This window comes from Gouania willdenowi, chromosome 5, assembly GCF_900634775.1.
Source record: "Gouania willdenowi chromosome 5, fGouWil2.1, whole genome shotgun sequence".
Classification (NCBI taxonomy): domain Eukaryota; kingdom Metazoa; phylum Chordata; class Actinopteri; order Blenniiformes; family Gobiesocidae; genus Gouania; species Gouania willdenowi.
The window spans coordinates 265,838-279,913 of NC_041048.1; the positions used below are offsets into that span (position 1 = coordinate 265,838).

Genomic DNA, 14,076 nt, shown 5'->3' on the forward strand with positions numbered 1-14,076 from the left:
AGCACAAAACATAAAGCAGCATAACATTAGTAATGATGTGAACACGTCTGTGGTGTGTGATGTCACTAATGTGTTCAGAGAAAAGTGTTAAGGTTTATTAAAGTGTTCAGGTGGGCGGAGCCAGGTAGAAACCCAGGGTTTCTTTGATAAAACCTGTCAGTGACCAGGTTTAGTTCAGGGACAATGTTACCATGGTAACATACTCAGAGTTTGAACATAACCTGTTTCATGGAATAAACCTCTGGTAAACAATAAACTATAATTTAAAAAAACATAACTCCAATAATCTGTTTAAATCAAACCTCTGACAGAAATTCCACAGCAGGATTTATTATTATTACAAAACAACCAGAGGTCTGACAGAAAAATAAATGAAATAAATAGTTATTGTAAAGTTAAAAAGTGAAGTTAGAATAATGTGATCCAACAGTACAGGATCCATTTTCTGATTTTTAGGACACACTTAAAAAAATATCTTCTATTAGTTCTATTGCAGTCATAATGAGTAAAGTCAGATTATTGTGTATCTGTTCTAACTTTTCAGTGGAAAATATTCCTAATAAACCACCTTCTTTCTTTCATTGCTCAAATATTGTCTTTTTATATGTTTTTTAGTCTTTATAAAGAAACTATATGAATTCTATAAAACACTCATTTCTTACAGCACTGACAGCACAACAGAGATAACTTTATCTTGGTTGTTAACAACATTACAACGCTCAACAACACTGGCGAGAACCCTGCTGGTTATATTAGTTATATTAGTTATACTGGTTATATTAGTTATATTAGTTATACTGGTTATATTAGTTATATTAGTTATACTGGTTATATTAGTTATATTAGTTATATTAGTTATATTAGTTATACTGGTTATAATGGTTATATTAGTTATATTAGTTATATTAGTTATACTGGTTATAATGGTTATATAGTATAGTTTATATAGTTATATACTGGTTATTAGTTATATTAGTTATACTGGTTATATTGGTTATATTAGTTATATTAGTTATATTAGTTATACTGGTTATATTAGTTATATTAGTTATATTAGTTATATTAGTTATACTGGTTATATTAGTTATACTGGTTATATTAGTTATATTAGTTATACTGGTTATATTAGTTATATTAGTTATACTGGTTATATTAGTTATACTGGTTATATTAGTTATATTAGTTATACTGGTTATATTAGTTATATTAGTTATATTAGTTATACTGGTTATATTAGTTATATTAGTTATATTAGTTATATTAGTTATACTGGTTATAATGGTTATATTAGTTATATTAGTTATATTAGTTATATTAGTTATACTGGTTATAATGGTTATATTAGTTATATTAGTTATATTAGTTATATTAGTTATACTGGTTATATTAGTTATATTAGTTATATTAGTTATACTGGTTATATTGGTTATATTAGTTATATTGGTTATATTAGTTATATTAGTTATATTAGTTATACTGGTTATATTAGTTATACTGGTTATATTAGTTATATTAGTTATACTGGTTATATTAGTTATATTAGTTATACTGGTTATATTAGTTATATTAGTTATACTGGTTATATTAGTTATATTAGTTATACTGGTTATATTAGTTATACTGGTTATATTAGTTATATTAGTTATATTAGTTATACTGGTTATATTAGTTATATTAGTTATATTAGTTATATTAGTTATACTGGTTATAATGGTTATATTAGTTATATTAGTTATATTAGTTATACTGGTTATAATGGTTATATTAGTTATATTAGTTATATTAGTTATATTAGTTATATTAGTTATACTGGTTATATTAGTTATATTAGTTATACTGGTTATATTAGTTATATTAGTTATACTGGTTATATTAGTTATATTAGTTATACTGGTTATATTAGTTATATTAGTTATACTGGTTATATTGGTTATATTAGTTATATTAGTTATATTAGTTATACTGGTTATATTAGTTATATTAGTTATACTGGTTATATTGGTTATATTAGTTATATTGGTTATATTAGTTATATTAGTTATATTAGTTATATTAGTTATAACTGGTTATATTAGTATACTGGTTATATTAGTTATATTAGTTATACTGGTTATATTAGTTATATTAGTTATACTGGTTATATTAGTTATATTAGTTATACTGGTTATATTGGTTATATTAGTTATATTAGTTATATTGGTTATATTGGTTATATTAGTTATATTAGTTATATTAGTTATACTGGTTATATTAGTTATATTAGTTATATTAGTTATACTGGTTATATTAGTTATACTGGTTATATTAGTTATATTAGTTATACTGGTTATATTAGTTATAGTAGTAGTTATATTAGTTATAGTAGTAGTTATATTAGTTATAGTAGTAGTTATATTAGTTATAGTAGTAGTTATATTAGTTATATTAGTTATATTAGTTATACTGGTTATAATGGTTATATTAGTTATACTGGTTATATTAGTTATACTGGTTATATTAGTTATACTGGTTATATTGGTTATACTTGTTATATTAGTTATACTGGTTATATTAGTTATATTAGTTATACTGGTTATACTTGTTATATTAGTTATATCAGTTATACTGGTTATACTGGTTATATTAGTTATACTGGTTATAGTAGTTATACTGGTTATATTAGTTATACTAGTTATACTGGTTATACTGTTCATACTGGTTATACTGGTTATATTAGTTATATCAGTTATACTGGTTATATTAGTTATACTGGTTATAGTAGTTACACTGGTTATATTAGTTATACTAGTTATACTGGTTATACTGGTTATACTGTTCATACTGGTTATACTGGTTATACTGGTTATACTGGTTATATTAGTTATACTGTTCATACTGGTTATACTGGTTATATTAGTTATATCAGTTATACTGGTTATACTGGTTATATTAGGTATACTGGTTATATTAGTTATATCAGTTATACTAGTTATACTGGTTATACTGGTTATACTGGTTATAGAAGTTATACTGGTTATATTAGTTATACTGGTTATACTGGTTATAGTAGTTATACTGGTTATATTAGTTATACTGGTTATACTGGTTATACTGTTCATACTGGTTATACTGGTTATACTGGTTATACTGGTTATACTGGTTATATTAGTTATACTGGTTATACTGGTTATATTAGTTATACCGGTTATATTAGTTATACTTGTTATATTAGTTATACTGGTTATATTAGTTATACTGGTTATACTGGTTATATTAGTTATACTGGTTATACATCTGTGGCAGAGAAACGGACTCTGAACAGGCTACTGTCCATCATAGACAATCCACACCATCCACTGCACAGCGCCATCTCCAGGCAGAGGAGCAGCTTCACTGACAGACTGAGGAAATCGTTCCTCCCCCACATCATGCGGCTCTTTAACAACTCTGGGGGGGGGGGGCGATAAAATCAACCATAGAACACTGGACTTAATGCTAATCACACCATGCACCCTCTGTCACACACGCACTTTATCACACACACACACACACACATCTACAAGTTGGACTCTAAGTATGTACAAACTGACCATTACGCAGTTTGTACATTGCACACTGTCATCTGCACAACTGCACTTGAACTGGACTGGCAGACACTATACTGTATTTCGTTTTTATACCATCATATTTTACCTTAGTACTTTTTTTGCACTGTTTTAAATTTTTAATTTTTACATTGTACTTTCCCTGCATGCCCCTGTGTTCCCATACCTGTAAGCTGCTGGAACTGTGAATTTCTCTTGGAGATGAATAAAGTATCTATCTATCTATCTATCTATCTATCTATCTATCTATCTATCTATCTATCTATTAGTTATACTGGTTTCACTGCTACCTGCAGATGGTCCAGGGCAGACTGAGGCGGTCGATGTTCAGAGACTTTCTGACCAATGGGTTGTTGAGGTAGAGGGTGGAGGGGGTGGAGTTAGTGCAGGGCAGGTCCAAACGAAGTGAACCAATCACAGCCTTCAGCTTCTGTGGACGGACAGAGTTAGAGGCCGTTAATTGGCCCTCACACTCAGGTGACTGACCTGGTTCCACTGGTGATTCCTCGGATGGTTCCTGAACAGGTTTCCCAGGTCTCTGATGATCAACTGACCTCCTTCCACACTGGGAACAAATCAACAGTCAGTACATGCTTCCCAAAAAGGTCAAAGGTCAGCGCTCACCTGTGGTTGACTCCACCTGAACACGGAGCGTAAAGGTTGTACACATTCAGACCAGAACGGTACACGATGTCCTGGACCTCCGAGATCTGCAAGAAGACACAGTCACATCAGGAACCAGAGGATCCAGGAACCGGAGGAACCAGGAACCAAAGGAACCAGGAACCAGAGAAACCAGAAACCAGAAACCAGAAAACCAGAAACCAGGAATCAGATGAACCAGGAACCAGAGGAACCAGGAACCAGAGGAACCACAAAAAACAGAGGAATGAGAAAAACCAGAGGAATCAGAGGAACCAGAAACCAAGAACCAGAAGAACCAGATGAACCAGGAACCAGAATCATCTTTATTGGTCATGTATGTTAAACACACAAGGAACTTGACTTGAACGGTTTCTCTCTGAACAATGTAAACATTAAATAATAACATTACACTAAAAATAAACAGTAATTAAAGACTAATGTGTAGAAGAATAAATATTATAATAGAATAATAGTGCAGTGGTGAGTCATGCAAAAGGATGATGAAGTAAACATGAGGTAATGATCTTTTTCAGTATTCACATAACGATAGATGAAAGAAATTAATTAAATAATATATGTATATGTACAGTCACAGTTTAGTTATTTCACAGAAACAGGTCAGACACTGTTTGACTGTTTAGCGTTGATCAGTCACAGCCTGGGGGAAGAAACTGTTCTTATGACGGGTTGTTTTGGCGTACAGTGATCTGTAACGTCTGCTGGAAGGGAGGAGCTTAAACAGAATGTGACCAGGGTGTGAGGTGATGAAACCGAGTTCGTCTGCGAACTTCAGGAGTTTCACAGAGGGGTCCCCTGAGGTGCAGTATCATTGGTGTAGAGGGAGAATAGCAGTGGAGGGAGAGAACACACCCCTGGGGGGCGCCAGTGCTGAGTGACCGGGTGCTGGATGTGATGCTTCCCAGCCTTACATGTTGCTTCCTGTCAGTCAGGAAGTTGGTGATCCACTGACAGGTGGAGGCGGGCAGTGTGAGCTGGGTGAGTTTCTGGTGGATGATGGTGTTGAACGCAGAGCTGAAATCCACAAACAGGATCCTAGCGTAGGTCCCTGGGGAGTGGAGGTGTTGCAGGATGTAGTTCAGTCCCATGTTGACTACATCCTCCACCGACCTGTTTGCCCGATAGGCAAACTGTAGGGGGTCCAGCAGGGGTCCTGTGATGTCCCTCAGGTGGCTCAGTACCAGCCTCTCAAAGGACTTCATGACTACAGACGTCAGAGGGTCGATAGTCACTCAAATCCTTTAAAAAGGCAGCAGCAGGTCCAGTGAGACGACAGACCTAGATGAACCAACCTGAAACATGTGTAATTCAAAAGAAGGAAAGACTTGAATGTCCATCACTTTACAGGTAAAACTGTCCCTATATACCACAGCAAGACCTCCTCCGCAACGAGAGGGGCGGGGCCTTCAAAGACTGAGCAGCCATCAGGACAGAGCGCAATTAGATGAATAAACTCACCTTCTTTCTGCCATGTCTTTGTGAAAAACATTTTTTCTGGTAAAAAGTTCATTCAGGGAGAAAGATTTATTCGCTATAGAACGGCATTCAGTAGACCAAGCCGAATCAAGGGTGACGTCATGATCTTCGTGTCAGCTGGACACAGCGGGATTGGTCAAAGACACAATACAGTCACGTGGTCTCAGATGATTGTTGACAGGTGTAAACATGGGACGGCATGGAGGCAATGCATCCCAACAATTACACACTGGCTCCAGAGAACCGGCCGAGATGACCCGGGAAGACAACAATGAGTACACGTTGCAGCTGCAGCGCACACCAAAAACGGGAATCATTCATATACATCTGACCTGGTGATCCAAGGCGTCAATTCCTAAACGTGGAGCCCGTCTGCGTTTAACTTGGACGCCGGACCGACACCCTTGTTTCCTCTGCCTCCTCTTTTTGCCAGGAACTTGAGTTAGGGTTAGGGTTAGCAACAAGTAGTCAGGTGAGTCGCACGGGCAAACCAAAGGGGGAGGAAAAGTTTGTTTGTCACTAAAAAGGGACTCCATAGACTCCTTTATGCCAAAAAGAGATGCACGATTAATACTAATACTATAATTGAGCCAATATGACCACATAAATTGGAGTCGAGCAGATGGCTGGCTGAGCACATACCTGCAGTAGACACACCACCTCATCATTTTGGATGTTTCTTTAACCCCAAACCTTTTAAATGTTTCCAACCAGGATTTCAGAAAAACACCTGTTATTGAGTCTGTTCTGACTGTAGTTTGGTGTTGCTATAGGATCCCTTTGATCCCAGTGCCTTATACATCCTTCATGCTGAAGTGTATGTTGGTGAACACAGACGCTCTAAGCGGGCTGTATGCTGGTACTACTGTAAGCAGGGGAGACCCATTCCACCATTTTCTTTTCTTAACTGCAGCGTCTTAACTTTAATTCTGGCCCTTTTTCCTGCCACAGATACGTCACTATTAATCTTTCCCACTCTATAAACTGCTTAGATGGAACTAGAACTGGTAAATACTGAAAGAGGTACAACATCATTCATCCTGATTGACTCTATTCTGGAGCTTAAACTTAAAATGGTAATAAATTAATTTTCATTGATTTATGTCAGACTTTATCCTTGAATTGAACAGGCAGTAATTGAGGTCATATAGTTTCAAGATGTCTTTAGTAAAAAGACCCAAATATTCCTATTTCTAATTGTTTACAGTGCTAATTGTTGATAGAGGAGCATAATTACATTTGAATATTTGAGTTTTGTTGATATTACATTTATAACCCAAAATTAAACTGAATTCTTCAAGCAGCTTCGTCAGCGTCTGTGTAGGTTTGTGATGCTTATCAATAAATCATCATCAAATAGGGACAGTTTCTGTTCCCTGATGTCATAGTTACTGTTTAATATCTGACCTCTGTCCAATCATCTGACTCACACGTTCTATGTCTTGTTCCTCTTTCCAGAATGAATGAGTTGGTTTAATCACCAATGATTCAAATTCTAACTGTTGGTTTGTTGTAAAGTGCTGTAAAAGTTATAGTTTTATGAAAAGAACTTTAAATAAAAATGTCCACCTCACTGAATCAAAAGCTTTCTCTACATCCAAACCTAATATCAGTGTTTCCTGTTTTTGTTGTTATGTCCTTTTTTTTCCAAAACCCTGTTGAATTTATTGGGACAAGAAATACATCAATCTGGTTGTCACTGCTGAGGTTAGGAATAGAGTATTTTATAATATTATATTTTTTCTGGGCTTGTTTTTATTTTATTAGTTGCTGAGTTCCTTATTTTATGTATAGTTGTATCTGCTTGTTGTTTTCTTAACTTATGTGATAGAAGTTTCAGTGATTTTACACTGTCTCATAATAATGTTATTTAGTGAACATTTCTTTTTTTAACCTTTTAATGTCACATTTATTCTACAATCTCTTTAAATCGTTTTCTAAAGTTTTTCTTCTCTAGTTTTCTTCTCATACGAAGAGATAACTTTTATTTTGGCCCTAATCACTGTTTTTAAAGCGTCCCAGACAATGGGTGGTGTTACTTCCTCATTGTCGTTATTATCCAAGTATAATTTCATTTCGTTTTTAATTTATCTTTAATAACTGGGTTGTTAGGAATGTTTGAGTTTAGTCTCCAGAGAGTCGACTTCTTCTTCTTATTTAGTTTTAGTGACATACTGTACATACTGAGCCATGATCTGAAATAATACGGGCTCCTATTTCACAGTTATCCACCCTAAGAAAAGCATAAAGTATTCAATGCACGAGTAGACATTGTGAGTGTCCATAATTCTCACTTCCTGCATCCACATAATTCCTTTATGTATGTTTTTAGCATCAGATTTCATGTTTCACATTAGAATTTAATTAATTATTCAAATCTCCAGCATATAACTAAATCCCTAGACTTTGTGTTAAATCAATGATGTATTTGTAGAAGCAGCAGTCACTGCCTGGAGGAGCTAAACTCCACCTCCTCAGTGTGGTGGGAGTGGCCCTGACCTGTAGCAGCCGCATGGTGGAAAAAAGAGAATAGTCCCAAATGAATCAGATTATTGCTTAATAAATCTCCACTTACAGAGCCTTGTGAAAGTTTTCGTCCTCCTTGAACTTTTCGACCTTTTGCCACATTTCATCCTTCAAACATAAAGATATAAAACTGTAATTTTTTGTGAAGAATCAACAACAAGTGGGACACAATCATGAAGTGAACTGAAATTTATTGGATATTTCAAACATTTTTAACAAATAAAAAACTGAAAAATTGGGCTTGTAAAATTATTCATCCCTTTACTTTCAGTGCAGCAAACTCTCTCCAAAAGGTCAGTGAGGACCTCTGAATGATCCAACGTTGACCTAAATGACTAATGATGATAAATAGAATCCATAAATGTGATCGTCAGAGGTCAGTTTAAAGCACAGAGAGCATCATGAAGACCAAGGAACACACCAGGCAGGTCAGAGATACTGTTGTGGAGAAGTTTAAAGCTGGATTTGGATACAAAAAGATTTCCCAAGCTTTAAACATCCCAAGGAGCACTGTGCAAGGGATAATATTAAAATGGAAGGAGTATCAGACCACTGCAAATCTACAAAGACCCTCTAAACTTTCAGCTCATACAAGGAGAAACTGATCAGAGATGCTGCCAAGAGGCCCATGATCTCTGGATGAACTGTAGAAATGTACAGCTGAGGTGGAGACTCTGTCCACAGGACAACAATCAGTCGTATACTGCACAACTCTGGCCTTTATGGAAGAGTGGCAAGAAGAAAGCCATTTCTTAAAGATATCCATAAAAAGTGTCGTTTAAAGTTTGCCACAAGCCACCTGGAGAAACACCAAACATGTGGAAGAAGGTGCTCTGGTGGACAAAACCAAAATAGAACTTTTTGGCAACAATGCAAAACGTTATGTTTGGCGTAAACGCAACACAGCTCATCACCCTGAACACACCATCCCCACTGTCAAACATGGTGGTGGCAGCATCATGGTTTGGGCTGCTTTTCTTCAGCAGGGACAGGGAAGATGGTTAAAATTGATGGAAGATGGGTGGAGCCAAATACAGGACCATTCTGGAAGAAAACCTGATGGAGTCTGAAAAAGACCTGAGACTGGGACAATGATCCAAAACATGAAGCTACATCTACAATGGATACAGTGGTTCACAAATAAACATCTCCAGGTGTTAGAAGGACCAAGTCAAAGTCCAGACCTGAATCCAATCCAGAATCTGTGGAAACAACTGAAAACTGCTGTTAACAAACGCTGTCCATCCAACGTCACTGAGCTCCAGATGTTTTACAAGGAGGAATGAGCAAATATTCCAGTCTGTCAATGTGTAAAACTGATAGAAACAAACACCATGTGACTTACAGTAGTTATCACAGTAAAAGGTGGAGCTACAAAGTATTAACTTAAGGTGATGAATAATTTTACACACCCAATTTTTCAGTTTTTTATTTGTTAAAAATGTTTGAAATATCCAATAAATTTCAGTTCACTTCATGATTGTGTCCCACTTGTTGTTGATTCTTCACAAAAAATTACAGTTTTATATCTTTATGTTTGAAGCTGAAATGTGGCAAAAGGTTGAAAAGGTCAAGGGGGACGAAAACTTTCACAAGGCTCTGTATCTTTGCCGTCCTCAAGCCGAGGGTTAAATCCTTTAGGTCCTGGAGGGGTCCAGTGATGGTCTTCTGAAGGCCCGTAGCTTCTCTCTGTAGTTTGAATCCTGCCCGGTTATGCCTCTCTTTGCTCGTTGGTCCACCCTCGTCCATGACATCTGCTGCACCTGCTCCATGAGCGTCCCTGGAGGTGTGATGGTTGTCACTGTGTAGCCTCTCTTCAGCAGGTCCTCTGATGCCTCCTCTACGCTTTCATTGGTTTTGGTTCCATCGTCGTGTCTCACGTGCAGTCTGACAGGAACGAGGGTGTGGAACTGAAGTTTATTGTCCTTCAGCACTTTGTGGACCTCTGTGTTTTTTTAGTATCAGAGATGGATAGTCATTGTGCACCTTAACGTAAACCCCTTCCTCTGCCATGTTTTGTGGAGTAGAAACTCAGAAACTTCACTATAATGGAGCGTGGCGGCTCAGTCCACCTATGTGCTTGTTCAATCTGTAGGTCGGGCATGACGTCCTTCAGTCCGAGACCCTCACGGAGTAAATTCACCACTAATGAGGAAACCGTTGTGGATTCCTTCTCGGCTCCCTCCGGTACCTCGTATAGTCTTATATTCTCACACCCTCCAAGTCCAGCAGCTTGTCCTCCATGCGGGTGTGCAGCTTTAGCATGGCCGTGATAACCTCCTCCATGTTTAGGATCCGTTCCTCTGCTTTCTCGACTCGTCTCTCCACCTCAGACATTCACCTTTCTGATTTATTCTGTTATTTTCTCAAGCTGCTCTTTGTTCTCTTGGTAAAATCCTCTCAGTTCACTCAGAATCAGTTCCAAGTCGGTCATTTCACACCGCGGTTTGTGTTAGCTTTACCCATTAGCCGCTAGCCGATGCTGCGGACCGTATTCTTCACCCACTTCTCCACGACAACGTTATTGTTCCAAGTGATGATGTGGCGTACTTTGTATTTCTATTGTCATTTGTGAAGCACCTTGTGACTTCTCTGTCTGTGCTATGTATATATATATATATATATATATATATATATATATATATATAAATATATAAATATATATAAACATTACTTGTTTCATTTTTAAATGTTTCAGTATATTTCATTACACTTGACAACCATTCAACTTGTTTATCAAATTCCTCTTGTGGCAGTAGTGGCAACAATTAATCATGAGCATTATTAGCATATTTACAAAGTTTATTTAAGTTCTCCAGACATTCTTTAAATGTCTTTGTGTTTCATGAGCTCATTCATTTTATTATTCTTTATATTTTATTCACAAAACCTTTGTGGTCATTTTGCAGTTTTTCCACCTTATTCACCAAAGCCTTTTCATCTGCTTTCTCTCCTTTTCACAGACTCTATTTCAAATGTCACCACTTGTTTGACTCATTCTGACTTTTCTGAATCAAATATATTGAAATGCATCCACAGTGTGTGATGAACACAGCAGTTCATTTCAATAAAGCAACATCTCCAAAGTATCGCATTATTTAATCTACAGTACAGGCATCAGTCAAAGCGTGTGCGTATCCACATAGAGCACAGACGCACACACAAACAGGAAGCTAACCCGTGTGGATGTGACGCTGTGCACAGCGTCTTTATGGCACAGACACACGTTGTCCTGGCTCGTTTGTGGCGAGTATTGTGAGCGATTGCTTTCATTAAATACTTTTTTGTTGACAAATGTTGTGACACCAAAGCAGACTTGTTGCTTGAGAGGAAAGGGATGGTCTGTTGCCATGGCGATGAAGCACACTTGTCTTGAAGTGTCTTGAAATGGGATTTTGGTGATTTAAAAAAACACAGTTCGTGTCCACATGAAGGAGCCTGTGATCGAGACCAAGCAAAGTGAACGAAGCAAAGCGTTCAACCAAAAATACGGATACCAGCTCTCCTCTCTCATACGACAGCGGGAAATACACACCTTTTGAAATAGCCGCCCTCTACCACCTGTCATGTGACCCCGCCTCCTGTGCATTACCACAGCAACCAAACACAGTGTCACACATATCCTACATTATGGCTCCTACAGCTGCCATTAGACATTCATTAGAATAATGATCAACTGATCATATAAGTACACACTGCACTTTAATCTAATTATAGTATACTTAGTTTTTATAATTTGGTTTTAGTCATTTTAAATAATTATTAACTTTAACTGTTTTATACATGTACTCTAGCTGCTGGACACTATTACCTATATATACTATAATTTCAGAGTGGTGTGTGTGTGTGTGTGTGTGTGTGATGTCAGACTCACGCTATCTGTACAGTTGATGTCCTGGTTGTTGTAGAAGTTGCACCCCCTGGTGGAGCAGCAGAATAACTGCAGCCTGTCCCACAGCTCAGCCCCCAGTAGACCATGGTAGTATGAGTAGTACACCAGGGAGTTATCATTCAACTGGTAGGAGGACAGCCCGTTACCCACGGCAACGCCCTACACACACACACATACACACGCACACATGTCATGAGGACATCCATCTGCTTGGAGGCGTGTCTATACATTCACAAACTCTGACCAGGGGCCTCATGTACAAAACATACGTACATCAAAATCCTCATGTTCAGAAAAAGTAGTGAAATGTGTGTTTCACGTCTAGTCCTGAGGTGGCGTATGTGCGTACGTACGTACATACGTACGTTTCTACATAGTTGATGCGTTAAATTCTTTACACAGTTTTTATATATTTTTATCTGCCTAATGTGAGTCAGTCACATGTTGTTCACATGTCAGAGTTGGGTTGGTTAGTTAGTTAGTTAGTTGGTTAGTTGGTTGGTTAGTTAATAGGTTAGTGGTGCTAACTAACTAACCTGCAGGTTGAATCTGAAGGTAAGGGTTAGTTAGTTAGTTAGTTAGTTAGTTAGTTAGTTAGTTAGTTAGTTAGTTAGTTAGTTAGTTAGTTAGTTAGTTAGTTAGTTAGTTAATAGGTTAGTGGTGCTAACTAACTAACCTGCAGGTTGAATCTGAAGGTAAGGGTTAGTTAGTTAGTTAGTTAGTTAGTTAGTTAGTTAGTTAGTTAGTTAGTTAGTTAGTTAGTTAGTTAGTTAGTTAGTTGGTTAGTTGGTTAGTTGGTTGGTTAGTTAATAGGTTAGTGGTGCTAACTAACTAACCTGCAGGTTGAATCTGAAGGTAAGGGTTAGTTAGTTAGTTAGTTAGTTAGTTAGTTAGTTGGTTAGTTGGTTGGTTAGTTAATAGGTTAGTGGTGCTAACTAACTAACCTGCAGGTTGAATCTGAAGGTAAGGGTTAGTTAGTTAGTTAGTTAGTTAGTTAGTTAGTTAGTTAGTTAGTTAGTTAGTTAGTTGGTTAGTTGGTTGGTTAGTTAATAGGTTAGTGGTGCTAACTAACTAACCTGCAGGTTGAATCTGAAGGTAAGGGTTAGTTAGTTAGTTAGTTAGTTAGTTAGTTAGTTAGTTAGTTAGTTAGTTAGTTAGTTGGTTGGTTAGTTAATAGGTTAGTTAATAGGTTAGTGGTGCTAACTAACTAACCTGCAGGTTGAATCTGAAGGTAAGGGTTGGTTAGTTAGTTAGTTAGTTAGTTAGTTAGTTAGTTGGTTAGTTGGTTAGTTGGTTGGTTAGTTAATAGGTTAGTGGTGCTAACTAACTAACCTGCAGGTTGAATCTGAAGGTAAGGGTTAGTTAGTTAGTTAGTTAGTTAGTTAGTTAGTTAGTTAGTTAGTTAGTTAGTTAGTTAGTTAGTTAGTTAATTGGTTAGTTGGTTAGTTCGTTGGTTAGTTAATAGGTTAGTGGTGCTAACTAACTAACCTGCAGGTTGAATCTGAAGGTAAGGGTTAGTTAGTTAGTTAGTTAGTTGGTTAGTTAGTTAATAGGTTAGTGGTGCTAACTAACTAACCTGCAGGTTGAATCTGAAGGTAAGGGTTAGTTAGTTAGTTAGTTAGTTAGTTAGTTAGTTAGTTAGTTAGTTAGTTAGTTAGTTAGTTAGTTAGTTAGTTAGTTGGTTGGTTAGTTAATAGGTTAGTGGTGCTAACTAACTAACCTGCAGGTTGAATCTGAAGGTAAGGGTTAGTTAGTTAGTTAGTTAGTTAGTTAGTTAGTTAGTTAGTTAGTTAGTTAGTTAGTTAGTTAGTTGGTTAGTTAATAGGTTAGTGGTGCTAACTAACTAACCTGCAGGTTGAATCTGAAGGTAAGGGTTAGTTAGTTAGTTAGTTAGTTAGTTAGTTAGTTAGTTAGTTAGTTAGTTAGTTGGTTAGT

At 36.5% G+C, this 14,076-nt stretch overlaps 1 protein-coding gene across 1 annotated transcript in view; it reads right to left on the reverse strand.

Annotated features, from left to right (window-relative positions):
* Positions 1 to 14,076, reverse strand: part of ctsa (cathepsin A) — a 35,889-nt gene that overhangs the window by 4,663 nt on the left and 17,150 nt on the right. The window contains exons 7-10 of the mRNA XM_028445929.1: positions 12,124 to 12,300; positions 4,209 to 4,294; positions 4,071 to 4,149; positions 3,875 to 4,014 (exon numbers count right to left, since the gene is read on the reverse strand). Coding sequence (XP_028301730.1) covers positions 3,875 to 4,014; positions 4,071 to 4,149; positions 4,209 to 4,294; positions 12,124 to 12,300 — 482 coding nt within the window. The remainder of the gene's footprint in view (positions 1 to 3,874; positions 4,015 to 4,070; positions 4,150 to 4,208; positions 4,295 to 12,123; positions 12,301 to 14,076) is intronic.